This window comes from Rana temporaria, chromosome 12, assembly GCF_905171775.1.
Source record: "Rana temporaria chromosome 12, aRanTem1.1, whole genome shotgun sequence".
In the NCBI taxonomy this organism is placed as follows: Eukaryota; Metazoa; Chordata; class Amphibia; order Anura; family Ranidae; genus Rana; species Rana temporaria.
In genome coordinates this window covers 122,155,006-122,171,828 of record NC_053500.1, presented here as the reverse complement: position 1 = coordinate 122,171,828, position 16,823 = coordinate 122,155,006, and the positions used below count along the sequence as shown (strand labels likewise).

At 48.5% G+C, this 16,823-nt stretch overlaps 1 protein-coding gene across 2 annotated transcripts in view; it reads right to left on the bottom strand.

Moving 5' to 3' along the window:
• Positions 1-10,348: 10,348 nt before the first annotated feature.
• The window catches only part of ARHGAP40 (Rho GTPase activating protein 40), a 70,185-nt gene continuing 63,710 nt past the window's right edge, over positions 10,349-16,823 (bottom strand). For both annotated transcript variants that reach the window (XM_040330452.1, XM_040330451.1), the window contains exons 14-15: positions 11,998-12,053; positions 10,349-10,968 (exon numbers count right to left, since the gene is read on the bottom strand). In XM_040330452.1, the coding sequence (XP_040186386.1) occupies positions 10,862-10,968; positions 11,998-12,053 (163 nt within the window). In that variant the 3' untranslated portion in view covers positions 10,349-10,861. The remainder of the gene's footprint in view (positions 10,969-11,997; positions 12,054-16,823) is intronic.

The window sequence follows — 16,823 nt, the reverse complement described above, 5'->3', positions numbered from 1 at the left end:
AGAGGATATAAGACAAAGCAAAGGACAAGGCAGGGCAGGAAAAAAGTACAAGACATGGCAGAGAATAGGCATCATAGAGGAAAGTATAGGCTAGGACAGACCAAAGAACAAGACAACACAAAGGACATGACCAGGCAGAGAAAACTGCAAGACAGGGAAGAAGGCAGGGGCAGGAAGAGGACAGTACAGGGCAGAATAAAGTACAGGATAGAACAGAGGATATGATAAGCAGAGGACATGACAAGGAAGAGTACAGGACATGGCAAGGCATAGGAAAGTACAGAACAGGGGAAAATACAAGACAGGGAAAATGACTAGAGATCGAAGAATAAAGTACAAGGCATGGCAGAGGGCAGGACAAAGAATAGTACAAAGAAGGACAGAGGACAGAACACCTGAAACTAAAAGACAGTGAAGAAGACAAGACCAGGCAGAGAACAGGACAGTGGAAAGTACAAGACAGGACAGGGTAGAGGAAAGCTTAAAGTAATAGTAAAGTCTAAATTAAATAAACATGTTATACTTACCTGCTTTGTGCAGTGGCTTTGCACAGGGCAGCTCCGATCTTCCTTTGCTCTCCTGGCCCCTCCTTCTTGCCAAGTGCCCCCAGAGCAAGCGGCTTGCAATGGGGCACCCGAGCAGGCTCTCTCTCTCAAGAATGGACTCTGCATGTCCATTAACACATCTCTCTCCTCATTGGCGCATTGGCTGTGATTGACATTAGTGAAAGCCAATGGTTACCGCTGCTCTCTTATGCAAAGAGGATAGAGAGTCCCCAGAGAGCCAAGGCTCTCGTGCACATAGCTGGAGGAAGATATCAGGTAAGTGTCGGGGGGTGAGGGCGGGGGCTGCTATACAGAGAAGGTTTTTCACTTTCATGCATAGAATGCATGCAAAGCAAAAAAATAATAATTCAGCCTTTACAAACACTTTAAGACATGACAGTCAGAGAACAGTATAGCCAGGGCGGAGGAGAGAATTACAAAAGGAGGACAGGTCCAGGTAGCGGACAGAACAGGACAGAATGTACGAAAGAGGGCAGAGCAGGGGAAAAGACAGAACAGGGCAGAGGAAAATACAAGAGAAGGGAAGTACAGGACATGGCAGAGGAAAATACAAGGCAGGGGAAGTACAGGACATGGCAGAGGAAAATACAAGGCAGGGGAAAAGACAGGACAGAGCAGAGGAAAATACAAGGCAGGGGAAGTACAGGACAGGGCAGAGGAAAATACACGGCAGGGGAAGTACAGAACAGGGCAGAGAAAGATACAAGGCAGGGCAAATGACTAGAGAGTGCAGGAAATACAAGACATGGCAGAGGGCAGAGTAGATGAAAGCATAAGGCAGGACAAAGAACAGTACAAGGAAGTGCAGAGGACAGAACAGAGAAAATTAAAATACAGGAAAGAAGACTGGACCAGACAGAGGGCAGAACAGGACAGTGGAAAGTACAAGACAGGGCAGGATAGAAGAAAACTTAGGACAAGACAGAGAACAGTTTAGGAAGGGTAGAGGACCGAACAAAGTCAATTAAAAGACAGAGAAGAGGAAAGGACTAAGCAGAGGACAGAACAGGACAGTAAAAAGTACATAGACAGGGTAGGGTGGAGGATAGCTTAGGACAGCACAGAGAACAGTAAAAGGCAGGGCAAAAGACAGAACAGGGGAAATTAAAAGACTGGGAAGAGGACTGGACCAGGCAGCAGACAGAGCAGGACAGTGGAAAGTACAAGACAGGGCAGGGTAGAAGAAAACTTAGGCCAGTAAGAGAACAGTAAAGGCATGGCAGAGGACAGGATAGAGGAAATTTAAAGGGAGAGGCAGCTGACAGAACAGAACAGTGGAAAGTAAAAGACAGGCAGGGTACACGAAAGCTTAGGACAGAACAGAGAACAGTATAGGCAGGGCAGAGGAGAGAACAGAGGAAATTATAAAGGGAAAAGGACAGGACCAGGCAGAGGACAGAACAGGATAGTGGAAAGTACAAAAGTACAAGACAGGGCAGGGTGGAGAAAAGCGTAGGACAGCAAAGAGAACAGTATAGGCAGGACAGAGGACAGAACATAGGAAATTAAAACAGGAATGGACAAGACCAGGCAGAGGACAGAACATAAGAAATTAAAAGGGAAAAGGTCAGGACCAGGCAGAGGACAGAACATAGGAAATTAAAACGGGAATGGACAAGACCAGGCAGAGGACAGAACAGAAGAAATTAAGATGGAAAAGGTCAGGACCAGGCATAGGACAGAACAGAAGACATTTAAAGGGAAAAGGTCAGGACCAGGCAGAGGACAGAACAGAAGAAATTAAAAGGAAAAAGGTGAGGACCAGGCAGAGGACAGAACATAGGAAATTTAAACGGGAATGGACAAGACCAGGCAGAGGACAGAACAGAAGAAATTAAAAGGGAAAGGGTCAGGATCAGGCAGAGGACAGAACAGAAGAAATTAAAAAGGAAAAGGTCAGGACCAGGCAGAGGACAGAACATAGGAAATTAAAGCGGGAATGGACAAGACCAGGCAGAGGACAGAACAGAAGAAATTAAGATGGAAAAGGTCAGGACCAGGCAGAGGACAGAACAGAAGAAATTTAAAGGGAAAAGGTCAGGACCAGGCAGAGGACAGAACATAGGAAATTAAAAGGGAAAGGGTCAGGACCAGGCAGAGGACAGAACATAGGTAATTAAAACGGGAATGGACAAGACCAGGCAGAGGACAGAACAGAAGGAATTAAGATGGAAAAGGTAAGGACCAGGCAGAGGACAGAACAGAAGAAATTTAAAGGGAAAAGGTCAGGACCAGGCAGAGGACAGAACAGAATAAATTAAAAGGGAAAAGGTCAGGACCAGGCAGAGGACAGAACATAGGAAATTAAAACAGGAATGGACAAGACCAGGCAGAGTACAGAACAGAAGAAATAAAAAGGGAAAGGGTCAGGACCAGGCAGAGGACAGAACATAGGTAATTAAAACGGGAATGGACAAGACCAGGCAGAGGACAGAACAGAAGGAATTAAGATGAAAAAGGTAAGGACCAGGCAGAGGACAGAACAGAAGAAATTTAAAGGGAAAAGGTCAGGACCAGGCAGAGGACAGAGCAGGACAGTGGAAAGTACAAGAGAGGGAAGTGGAAGGTACAGGACAGGGCAGCAAGAAGTACAGAAAAGAAAAACGTTACAATCCTGGGGGTATTATTTAGAAGTGGGAAAAGCAATAAATGGAAGGGTTGCCCAAATCAACAAGTCATGTCTCAGATTTTATTCTTGCTTAGTGTTCGAGAAAGCCATAGATTGAAAAGGAAAAAGAAGAAAAAAAAAAGAGATCAAACAGATATTGAAAAAAATATATAAAGGAGTGAGGAAGAAAGGAATTAATTGTAGAACACTGGAGTCCTGTAACTGGTGGGTGACCAAAGATATTAGCACTGCGTGAAGCTGATCAGTGATTGGTCTGCCAAGCGTCACCCTCTCTGTGCCCTGGGTTATAAAAGAAGCCAGCTGATAACGCTTGCTGCTATTTTTGACTCTCTGCTGTATACTGCGCAGATTTTTGGTAAAACACAATTCAGACAGAGCGCCCTCCAGTGTACATTACGATACTTACACCCTATACACAATGCTGGAACAGAGATAAAGATGTTGCAGTCTTTTTCCAAAGAATCCAACCAGCATATAAAAATCACCATAACTGGTTAATGATGGAAAAAAGTCCATCTTTCCTTTGTATGATTAGCGTCATTTATATGTATAGTTTTATATTAGGGATAATCTTTAAATAAGAAGATGATAAAATAAATGCGTATTTTTTTTCTTAAAGCTTACAGTCAATGGGATAAATCGCAGCCGTTTGTGAACCACCGAGCTATTTTTGGGGAGGGCAGAGTTATTTTGGATAGGCTCAGAAATGGACCAATCTGGGTTGCCTGGCAACGGGAGGCCTGCGCCGTACTGATAACACACAGGCATCATTTCCATGGCTGAATGGCTTTGGAAGCAGAGAAGCTAATCAAGCCTCCGAGCCCACAAGATACAAATCCCAGCAAAAAAAAAAAAAACCCTCCGGCCGTAATATGCGACGGGAATTTTGAGGCAGAAAACGCGAACAGGCGAGGGGACAAAATGTCTGACACAGCGGCACACTTTTCAAAATGGATGTCTGCAAGACGGTGATGGGATCCGAGGATCTGTGCCGAATAATAGCAGCGCAAGGCTAAATCCTTTATAACATTCATTGGGGTGGATTTACTAAAGGCAAATAGGCTGTGCAAGGGAATTTTCACTTAGTGGATGAGGTAGAACTTTGCTGACTTGCATCATCCAATCACAAGCAAGCAATTTATTTTTATTTACCTGACACATGATTGGGAATTCTTTTTAGATTTTATTTTCACTCAGCTAAGGGAAATTCCCTTGGAAAGTGAAAAGCCTATTTGCTTTAGGCTCCATTCACACCTGAGCGACAAAACACCTGAAGCGCGACGCTCAGATACGCTGGAGGGGAGAAATAACATTAATCTCTATGGAGATGGTTCACATCTCCACGCCGAACGCCGAAACGCCGATCGCGTGAAGCTCAAACAAGTCCCGGACCCTTTTTTGTCGCGGGTATTCAGGCGGCGTCGGCATAGCTGACATAGATAGATAGACCTGATTCCCGGAGTGACTTCCGGGTATCGCCGCTCCGGCGCTGTGACTGGCCAGAGCGGCGATTACGTCAATCCCACGCATGCGCGTGGAATGGCACGATCCCCGCACATGCGCACATTTCCGGCACTTTCCGGCAGGCTCACATTCAGGAGCCGCCACCCTCAGTGCGCCTGCGCCGTTGTCTACTGCAGGCATGCGCCGTAGACATCGGCGCCCGTATTTCTGCAAATATTTTCTTAACCATGTAGGTTAAGGAAATATTTCTTAAGCCTTAAAGTGGATGTAAACCCAAACATTTTTTTTTTGCTGTCACAATGTAGAGTGAAAGATTTCCTATCATCTGTGCCCAGTCTTGACACACAGAGTTAATCCAGCGCTGAGCAATCCTCTTTTATTGTTCAGTGAAATAAAAACGGACTTACAGAGAAAAACCTTAGTCCGTTCCGCCCCCTTGCTGTGAGTGACAGGTTTTTTACATATCTCATTGTTTTTTAATTCCCACCCGCACTCCTTTTCTGAAGTCATGTAGTTACTTTTCTGGATTTTGACTGGAGGTTAGTGATCATAGCTGAATTTAGTGTAAGGAATACATAGGAAAAAATGCATGTTGACAAGGGGAGTGTAGAGGAGGGCGGGGAGTTTACTGACATCACGACTCCACCCACCGAGCTCCAGACAACAGATCCACCCACAGAATCTGCAGTTTTTCATTTCTTATAACAGACAGAGGGGAGACATTTGACAGGTAAGGATACATGCAGGAGGCATCTATATCCGTATAGATCAGCACTATGGCAGTCGTTTAGAAAGGATGAGAGTGGGGTTACATCCACTTTAATGTAGGCTTACCTGTAGGTGCAAGTGGGCAGAGAGGGTATACAGCCGCTTTAAGTAACCTGATTGGCTGAAGAGTCATCGAGAGTGGGAGAAGACATCGAGGGTCGAGGACGTGGATGGCTGACTCCAGTAAAGGTAAGTGCCGGGCGGGGGAAGGGGCATTTTACAGGGCACAGTGGCGACGAAGGGCACAGTGACATCAATGGTCACAGTGGCGACAATAGGCACAGTGGGGACAATGGGCACAGTGGGGACAATTGGCACAGCGGCATGAATGGGCACAGTGGTGACAATTAAAGGGCACAGTGACATCAATGGGCACAGTGGCAACAATGGGCACAGTGGCGACAATTAAAGTGCACAGTGGTGACAATTGATGGCACAGTGGCTGCGTCTGATGGCATGGCACAGTGGCTGCATTTAATGGCATGGCACAGTGGTGCGAATTGATGGCACAATGGCTGCGTTTGATGGCATGGCATAGTGACTGCATTTGATGGCATGGAACAGTGGTGACAATTGATGGCACAGTGGCTGCGTTTGATGGCATGGCATAGTGACTGCATTTGATGGCATGGAACAGTGGTGACAATTGATGGCACAGTGGCTGCGTTTGATGGCATGGCATAGTGACTGCATTTGATGGCATGGAACAGTGGTGACAATTGATGGCACAGTGGCTGCGTTTGATGGCATGGCATAGTGACTGCATTTGATGGCACAGTGTCTGCGTTTGATGGCATGGCATAGTGACTGCATTTGATGGCATGGCACAGTGGTGACAATTGATGGCACAGTGGCTGCGTTTGATGGCATGGCATAGTGACTGCATTTGATGGCATGGCACAGTGGTGACAATTGATGGCACAGTGGCTGCATTTGATGGCATGGCACAGTGGTGACAATTGATGGCACAGTGGCTGCATTTGATGGGCACAGTGAGGCTGCAATTTTTGTTTCCGTTTGCGGCCCCCCCAAAAATTTTGAGCACCAGCCGCCACTGGTACAATGACAGCTGATCACGGAAATAAACACAAGCCGATTATTGGCTTTTCTTTTATCATGCTGCGTGTTAGAGGGACATCAGCACTGATAATCAGGGCAACAGTGCCCACCAGTGCTGCCAACATAGGTGTGCGCAGCCTTTGGCATTAGGGTGTGCACCCCAAAGCTCAAACACACGCTACCGATCACTCATGATGTTCATTCAGAAAGGGAAGAGGCCAGTAAATGGCATATTTACTGGCTTCTTCCCCCACTCATCCTAAAACATCCAAAGTAACAACCGTTGGGAGTGGAGGGAAGTCGGCAGTGCTGTGGGTAGGAGGGAGCCAGGGCAGTAGGGGGAATCTGTTCTGCACAGGGTGATTAGGGTGTGCCTGGGCACACCTGGCACACCCTGTGCGCACGCCTATGGCTGCCAAACAGTGCCCACCAGTGCCTCTGTATGATTGTCATCAACAGTGCCCATCAGTGCCATCTATCGGCGCTGCCAATCAGTGCCTCTGCATCATTGTCGCCTATCAATGCCCATCATTGTCACCTATCAGTACCCATCAGTGCCACCCATCAGTGCAGCCTCATCAGTGCACATTAGTAAAGGAGAAAAATTACCTGTCTGCAAAATTTCATATACTATGACATTTTTATTTATTTTTTTCTTTAAAATGTTCAGTCTTTTTTGGTTCGTTTAGCAAAAAAATAAAAATAAAAACTCAGTGCTGATTAAACACCACTGAAAGAAAGCTCTATTTGTGTGAAAAACAAATAATAAAAATGTCACAGTGTTGCACGACCGTGCAATTGTCATTCAGTGCGAGAACGCTGAAAGCAGAAAAGTGCAAGTGGTTAAAAAAAATAAAAATTCACCAATCATGTCTATGGAGATCACTGCAGTCTAATCTGGGGACATAAACTGCCATTCTGAAAGGGAATGTCATTGGCCATCGCAAAATCTGCAGAAGTTTAGGAAAAATAAGGGAGTAAGCTGCCAACAGACGTGAACATGCACCTGGCAACCCCGCTCTGCCATCCCATTAGATGCTTTTGTTTCCCTAATATAGCTGATAATTACAGCCGCCATTACCGTCTTATAGAGAGCAGAGTACAGCTGTCTGTATTAATCAGCCCGCAGACTGATTTCTCCAACTAGAGAAAACCTTTCCTAAGAGAAGAGTCGGGGATGATGTTGCTGACCTCATCCTGAAAATGCTCCTCATCTGGCTATCATCGTAACCCTCTGACTTCAGTGTTTGCTGAGTAACTTGATCAGAAATGAGTATCAAGATCAGGAAAAGCCAGAAGCACCTATTTGCTTACTTGTCCCGGGTAAGTGGCACAATATTAACCACTTCCATACCAGGCACTTACGCACCTTCCCGCCCAAGCCAATTTTCAGCTTTCAGCACTGTCGCACTTTGAATGGCAATTGCGCGGTCATGCTACACTGTACCCAAACAAAATTGGCGTCCTTTTCCCCACAAATAGAGCTTTCTTTTGGTGGTATTTGATCGCCTCTGTTTTTTTTTTTTTTTTTTGCGCAACAACTAAAAAAAGACTGAAAATTTTGAAAAAATATAAAGTTTTTATTTTTTTCTGTTAATTTTTTTGTAAATAAGTATGTTTTCGCTTTCAATTACGGGCACTGATATGGCGGCACTGATGGGCACCGATGAGATGGCACTGTTGGACACCGATGAGGTAGTACTGATGGGCACAGACGAGGTGGCACTGATTGGCGGCGCTGGTATGCGGCACTGATGGGCACTCATAGGCGGCACTGATGGGCACTTATAGGCGGCACTGATGGGCACTCATAGGCGGCACTCATGGGCGGCACTGGGCACTCATAGGTGGCACAGATGGGCACTCATGGGCTGCACTTATGGGTGGCACTGATGGATACTTATGGGTGGCACAGATGGGCACTGATAGGTGGGCACTGGGCATGGATGGGCACTGTGGGGTGGCACTGATGGACACTGTGGGGCAGCACTGATGTATCCATGTTGCCAGTCAGTGCCCATTTGTGGGCACTGATTGGCATCTTTTTTTTTTTTTTACTGACTTTTTTTTTTTTGCCCTTCCCTGGTGGTCCAGTGTGGCAATCCGAGGGGGGGCTGCGCTGATAAACAATCAGCGTGAACCCCCCTGTCAGGAGAGCCGCCGATCGGCTCTCCTCTACTCGCGTCTGTCAGATGCGAGTGAGGAAGAGCCATCAACGGCTCTTCCTGTTTACATCGTGATCAGCCGTGATTGGACACGGCTGATCACGTGGTAAAGAGCCTCCGCCGGAGGCTCTTTACCAAGATCGAAGATGCAGGGTGTCAGACTGACTGTCACTGACTGTCTCACTCAGGGGATCGATCCGACTCGGAGCATGGCCAGTGAGTGCCAAAAGTCCCGCCTCCTGGATCCTGCAGCACCTATGATGGACGTCACACTGGCAACCAGCAAGCGAGCCTAAACCACCCCCCCGCCCTCCCCCAGCCGGTGCCGGGCTTGGACTTTGGGCTGGAGCCCCTGGCCTTTTTCCCACCTAGCAACGCCCCTGAGGGGAGAGTTCTTAACCACTTAAGACCCGGACCAAAATGCAGCTAAAGGACCAGGCCCCTTTTTGCGATTTGGCACTGCGTCGCTTTAACTGACAATTGCGCGGTCGTGCGACGTGGCTCCCAAACAAAACTGGTGTCCTTTTTTTCCCACAAATAGAGCTTTCTTTTGGTGGTATTTGATCACCTCTGCGGTTTTTATTTTTTGCGCTATAAACAATAATAGAGCGACAATTTTGAAAAAAATGCAATATTTTTTACTTTTTGCTATAATAAATATCCCCCAAAAATATATAAAAAAAATATTTTTTTACTGAGTTTAGGCCGATACGTATTCTTCTACATATTTTTGGTAAAAAAAAAAAAAAATCGCAATAAGCGTTTATCGCTTGGTTTGCGCTAAATTTTTAGCGTTTACAAAATAGGGGAATGTTTTGATGTCACAGTGGCTGTCTTTGATGGCATGTCACAGTGACTGCGTTTGATGGCATGGCACAGCGACTGCGTTTGATGGCATGGCACAGCAACTGCGTTTGATGGCATGGCACAGCAACTGCGTTTGATGGCATGGCACAGCAACTGCGTTTGATGGCATGGCACAGCAACTGCGTTTGATGGCATGGCACAGCAACTGCGTTTGATGGTATGGCACAGCAACTGCGTTTGATGGCATGGCAAAGTGACTGTGTTTGATGGCATGGCACAGTGGCTGTGTTTGATGGCATGTCACAGTGACTGCGTTTGATGGCATGGCACAGAGACTGCGTTTGATGGCATGGCACAGAGACTGCGTTTGATGGCATGGCACAGCGACTGCGTTTGATGGCATGGCACAGCGACTGCGTTTGATGGCATGGCACAGCGACTGCGTTTGATGGCATGGCACAGCGACTGCGTTTGATGGCATGGCACAGTGGTGCGAATTGATGGCATAGTGACTGCATTTGATTACATGGCACAGTGGTGATAATTGATGGCACAGTGACTGCATTTGATGGCATGGCACAGTGGTGACAATTGATGCCACAGTGGCTGCGTTTGATGGCATGGCACAGTGGTGACAATTGATGCCACAGTGGCTGCGTTTGATGGCATGGTACAGTGGTGACAATTGATGCCACAGTGGCTGCGTTTGATGGGCACAGTGAGGCTGCAATTTTACGTTTGCGCCCCCCACCAAAAATTTTGAGCACCAGCCGCCACTGCTGCTCTATACTCATGACCGATTCCCTCGAACAAGAAAGGAAACATGAAATAATCTTTTTTCTCTTTTTCAATAGTATGATGGACACAAGACACACTTTTTACCATGCTGAAACATTTTCAGCAAATTCACGTTTTTTTAATTAACGTATTTAAATACGAAAGGTAACAAAAATAGATCTAAAAAATTACTTACAACAAAGAGGCTAGCTCTGTGTCAACACATACAATCAGCACATACGTCTGTACAGTCCATTAGGAGGGAGAGTTTAAAATCCGGTGAGGATGTAACAGAAAGTGACATGGCGCCCTCTGGTGGTGCAACTTCTTCCTATAGTTTTTCTGTAAGCATATTCACATTTTACACTTGGAAATAAATACTAGGTTCTTGAAATTGGCACTATAGTCAGTAAGACAAGAAGGCACGTGTCTCCGATAACTCCGATAGTGACTCAAGACCCGATACTTTTTTGCCCATAAGGCAAGAAATGTCCAGTCAGTGTTCAAATAGGTTTGTTGAATCCCTTTACATTGCACTCCGGGCTGGGTTCTGGACATGTGGAGCTGGAAAGTATCCAGTATTGTGTATATACATCACGGTAGATGAATTGATCAGCAGTCCTGTCCTATAAAGTAGGCGTAGAAGGAGGGCTGGGTTTGATCACCCATTCGCCATTAGGGTTAGCATTGTACAAGTCCAGCATATAGGTATCAGGATCCAAGCAGTGTTCACCTGCAGGTAGACATCGGAAAGACACATGTTAAGGCTTCCCGCAAATACCCCCGATACCAAAATAGAATACTTCCCAGCCCCCCCCCCCCCCCTGCCGCCGCCGAACGAATCCCGCCGCTACGCCGCATCCCCGCTTGGTTAATACGGGCGGGGAACATTACAGCATTCATTTGAATAGCTGTAGTCTTTCCCGCCGCGCCGCGTATAGACACTCCCCCTTGCTCGGGTGAACTGTCCAATCCCGAGCAAGGGGGAGTGTCTATACGCAGCGCGGCGCGAGAGACTACAGCTATTCAAAGCTGTAATGTTCCCCGCGCGTATTAACCAAGCGGGGATGCGACAGCATGTACGGTAAAGGGGACATGGCTGCTTTTTTGGGGGGGACATGGCTGGATATGGGGAGGACATGGCTGCATATGGGGGGGGACATGGCTGGATATGGGGGGGGTCATGGCTGGATATGGGGGGGGACATGGCTGGATATGGGGGGGGACATGGCTGCATATATGGGGGGGGGGACCATGGCTGCATATGGGGAGAGACATGGCTGCATATGGGGAGGGACATGGCTGGATATGGGGAGGACATGGCTGGATATGGGGAGGACATGGCTGGATATATGGGAAGGACATGGCTGGATATATGGGAAGGACATGGCTGGATATATGGGGGGGACATGGCTGGATATATGGGGGGGACATGGCTGGATATATGGGGGGGACATGGCTGGATATATGGGGGGGACATGGCTGGATATATGGGGGAAATGGCTGGATATATGGGGGGGACATGGCTGGATATATGGGGGGACATGGCTGGATATATGGGGGGGACATGGCTGCATTTGTGGGGGGACATTGCTGCATTTGGGGACACATTTAAAAAAAAGTATCGGTATTCGGTATCGGCGAGTACTTGAAAAAAAGTATCGGTACTTGTACTCGGTCCTAAAAAAGTGGTATCGGGACAACCCTACTTTTAACATTTCTAATCAATAGACGTCCTGTAAGGTGAAGAAAGCATACTTACAGATGTTCCCTCCCACTTCATACAGCTCCACATTAGGAAACTCAAAGGGACCATTACTGGAAGAGAAAACATGGGACTGGTTCAGCAGAGCAATAATAACTAGATATGTAAAACAAGACAGGGTGATAAAATATAGGACAGGTCAATGATCAGCTTTCATTTTAAAATGGAAAAACAACAATAATACTTTTACATCATTTGTGGATTTACCAAGGGCAAGTGCAGTTGCTCCAGAGCTTAGTAAATGAGGTAAAGCTTCACTTTGCAAAGAATACCCAATCACACCAACGCTGTATCCTGGCCTAGGCCAACAAGACCCAGGCCTAGGGCAGCACGGAAAGAGTCCCAGACGGCTTGCCAGTCTTATGGGATGGACTGGGCTGAGAGGCGAATTAGTCTAGCGCCCCCATAAAGCGGCCACACTGCTTCCGGTATGCGGGCGGCTGGCATTCCGCAACTATGCCATATGTTTTCTGCTGCACCATTGGCATGGTTATATCTTCTTAGTCCTCTCCATAAAATTATCAGAAATTTGTTGCCTATAGTTCTACTTTAAGCCAGTGGCGGTTCGTCCATAGAGGGCGCTGGAGCGCCGCCCCCTCTGGCTCTCGCCGGCCACTGAGTCTAATAACATACATTCATGCATTGCATAAATGTCTAATATTGTTGCCAGCTGCCGCTGGTCTATTCAGAGATGGCCAGTACTTGAGCGCCTGCCACCTGAATAACGGCAGCTGGTTGGCTGTGCGGAAGTGCCTATCAGAGCCAGCGGCTTTCCGAGTACAGCCCTTGGCTCCCGGATGTCTTATGCTCGGGACGTACGGGAGGTGCGTTCCTTGGATAAGACTGACGGCCGTCAGTCTTATCCCCGATTCTGGTCATCGGTAACCCGATTGGCTGAAGCGTCGCCAAGGCGGGAGAAGACATCGAGGGACGTGGAAGGAGTAAGGTAAGTGCATTTTACAGGGCACAGAGGCGACAATGGGCACAGAGGCGACAAAGGGCACAGTGGCATCAATGGGCACAGTGGCATCAATGGGCACAGTGGCGACAATTAAAGGGCACAGTCGTGACAATTAAAGGGCACAGTGACATGCACAGTGGCAACAATGGGCACAGTGGCGACAATTAAAGGGTACAGTGGTGACAATTGGCACAGTGGCGACAATTGAGGGGCACAGTGGCTGCGTTTGATGGCATGGCACAGTGGTGACAATTAATGGCAAAGTGACTGTGTTTGATGGCATAGTGAAGAATTAGAACACCTGTCAGGATTTTAGTGCCATCTGTGTCTCCATTAGGGAGGTTCGCCTTCTCTATTTTCCCACTTTACCATTATTAAAGACAGTGAAAGTGAAAGAAAATCCCAGATTTCTTTATCGTACATCACGGGACACAGAGAAGCATAGTAATTACTATGTGGGTTATAGAGAGTACCTTCAGGTGTGGACACTGGCACGCCCTTAAGGCAAGAAGTTCCCTCCCCTATATAACCCCTCCCATACCGGGAGTGCCTCAGTTTTTTGCCAGTGTCTAAGGTGTTGGTCACGAGTGAACATGTGCTCCAAGGAGCTCCACTGGAGGGATCCATATTGGATGTAAAAAGCCTCCATGAAATCCGGATCCGTCCAAAGTGCTTCTGAGCCAAAGTGGACGGTACCCGGGCCCCGGTTAAGAAGAACGGGGTTTGGCCTGTAATGCTTCTCTTTGAGAGCTGGATCCTGGTTATTCAGTACTTTGGTCAATTTCCTAATACCAAAAGTTTACTGACAGGGTGCGATATGGGTCCAGGGGTGTGGTGTTCCTGTCCATGGACCCCGGTCCCTGAAGGTCTATAGACGCTGCTCTCCGTGATGGGTGAAGATTGGACTGTCTGTTATGCAGAGTCCTGCAGCGTTGGATCAGGTAAGTGAAGGTGCTTCAGGACTTGGTCCTAGGAGTAACCTTCCTTTATTTGAGCCATTATGTTTGCCTAAAGCTAACTGTCTGTGCTTCTCCTATATGGTCCTGTGTGTTGTGGGGAGGAGGGGTATCTCTAGTCAGGTAGTTAGCCCCTCCTGTGCAGGTTAAAAGCAGAAAAAAGTTGTCCAAAATGTTTGGCTTCACTTGGCTTACCTGGTTCTCACATGGAGCTGTGGGTTCCATCCTCATGCATGGCGCGTAGCGTCATGCGCGCGCGACATTGATGTGTCTTAGGCGCGCGCGCACAAATGAAATTTTTGTACGCTGCTCCGATGAGCACGAATGTGCGCGGCGTGCTCCGTGAGATGCGTGTGACTCCATTCAGCAGTCCTCACGTCTCACTCTCTCGCTAGTTCATATGCGCAGGTTACTCTGGCTGAAGAACTGGTCGGCTGAAGCCCCGTGTAAAAAATTACTGGCGGGGTTTCCCTTTCATGGAGAGCGTTTGTTTGGGGAAGATCTGGATGCTTACATTCAGAAAATTTCCAGTGGCAAAAGTACACTGTTGCCAGTAAAGAAAAGGTTTAGGGGTCCCCCCTCCTTTAAGCGATCCTCCTCTCCTATCCCTAGTACTTCCGGTACCAGGCAGTTCCGACGGCCTCCTGGACGATTCAATGCAGGTGGGAAGCCACAGGGCCAGCCTCAGGCTTCCAAAAAACCTTGGAACCGTAAGCCACAGGCCAAGCCAGCAACTAAGTCAGCATTATGAAGGTTCTCCCCCACTCAGCCGGGTGGGGGGAAGACTTCAGCTGTTTGCGGAGGCTTGGCTAGACAGGATCCAAGACAGGTGGGTCCTCTCTACGGTCTCCGGGGGCTACAAGCTGGAGTTGAGCGAATTTCCTCCACCGCGCTTCTTAACCTCGAACGTCCCAAAGGACCTCGGCAAAAGAAGGTCCTTAGCATTGGCCTTAGATCATCTGTTATCCCAAGGGGTAATCAGAGAGCTGCCAGTGGAAGAACAAGGTTTGGGGTTTTATTCCAATCTCTTCACCGTCCCCAAACCAAACGGGGATGTAAGACCCATCCTGGACCTCAGAAGGTGCTTCTGTTCATCACCAAGTTGGAAAAACCACATGGTGTTGTGCATGTGCATTGGCTTTTCCCACAATCCTTCCCTGCGTAGCCTCTCTCTTCCACCCTTTCTGCCGCTCTGTGCTGCTTCTGGTTCCTGGGTCCTCTTTTCCCAGGAACTCTGCTATGCACGTCGGGACCCTACGGGGTAAGACCGCGATATATTAAGATACCTCTCAACTCAACTCATGTACAGTTTCTTCTCATTAGGTCCAAATGGGAAAAGCTTACAACTTAGAAGACTTCCATTACAGCCTGTGAGCAGCGCCACGTGGCCCCACAAGCTCAGAGAAGAACAGGGGTACCGCCCGGCACAGCATAAGCCATTACTCTTGGATAGTATTCAGTAAAGGAATTCCTAATTTTTCCATGTGTTTTTATTTATATTCTTTTCCACATTTACAAGCCAACCAAACTGCCAAACAAAAGAACAGTGGCACAAACCCTACCAGTGCCAGGGGTGTTTACAACAGTCAACTTTATTACATTTTTAAAACTTATTAGAAAAAATGCAACTCAAGCACCCCTGAGTCCCTATACTTTCAACAACTCTTATCGTATAGGGAGGGTGAGACAGGAGGGGGGTGACAGAGAGGGTGGGGGTGAGACAGAAGGGGGGATGACAGAGAGGGAGGGGGGTGACAGAGAGGGAGGGGTGGGGGTGAGACAGAGAGGGTGGGGGTGAGACAGAGAGGGAGGGGTGAGACAGAGAGGGAGGGGTGGGGGTGAGACAGGAGGGGGTGGGGGTGAGACAAGAGGGGGTGACAGAGAGGGAGGGGGTGGGGGATGAGACAGAAAGGGGGTGACAGAGGAAGGGGGTGAGACAGAGAGGGAGGGGGTGGGGGTGAGACAGGAGGGGGGTGACAGAGAGGGTGGGGGTGAGACAGAAGGGGGGGTGACAGAGAGGGAGGGGGTGAGACAGGAGGGGGGGGGTGAAAGAGAGGATGGGGGTGAGACAGGAGGGGGGGTGACAGAGAATGTGGGGGTGAGACAGAAGGGGGGGTGACAGAGAGGGAGGTGACAGAGAGGGTGGGGGTGAGACAGAAAGGGGGTGACAGAGAGGGAGGGGTGACAGAGATGTATTGCACACAGTCAGCCAGCACTGCCATTCTCACTGGTGGCACAGACAGAGGGAATGGCATGTGCTGTGTGTGTGTGCATGTGCACAGACCGAGTGTTTGGTGCCGCTGCCACATACTGTAAGGTAGGCTCCTCCTCTCCGGTCTCTTCCCTTATCCCAGGCTCCCGGCCGGTCAGCCTCCTCCTGGTTCCTCGAGTCCACCGTGTTCCCGCCGTGCAACATCATATACAGCCCCGCCCCCTGGCCGGGGAACTTGATAGACAGATCACCCGTCCAATCCCAGTGACAGATGATCTGTCAAAGTCCCGGGACCAGGGGGGCGGGGCTGTATCTTTCAGCGAGCGGCGGGGAACACGGCTATTGAAATAAAAGCTGTTATCTCTGTTCCCCCGCTGCACTCTGTACACCTGGGCGGCTTTCTCTCTTCCCCCTCCGGCCTCGGTGATCGCTGGGAGAAGGACTCCCGTTGACACACGCTCGCTGATCGCCCCCCCCCCCCCCACTACCAGGCAGCCCTTCGTCGCCAGACCTCAGAATCCACTCGCAAAATGCGAGCAGGCGAGTGGATTTTTGAGGTCTGGACTCGACTATAAGCCTAGGGTGTCCATCTGCATGCCTCACTTTTCCTCAATGTGTCCATGTGCATGCCTCACTGTGTCCATGACTAGACTTGTGTTTAACATGGGAGTATATAGAAGGGGTGCCCGGCTTT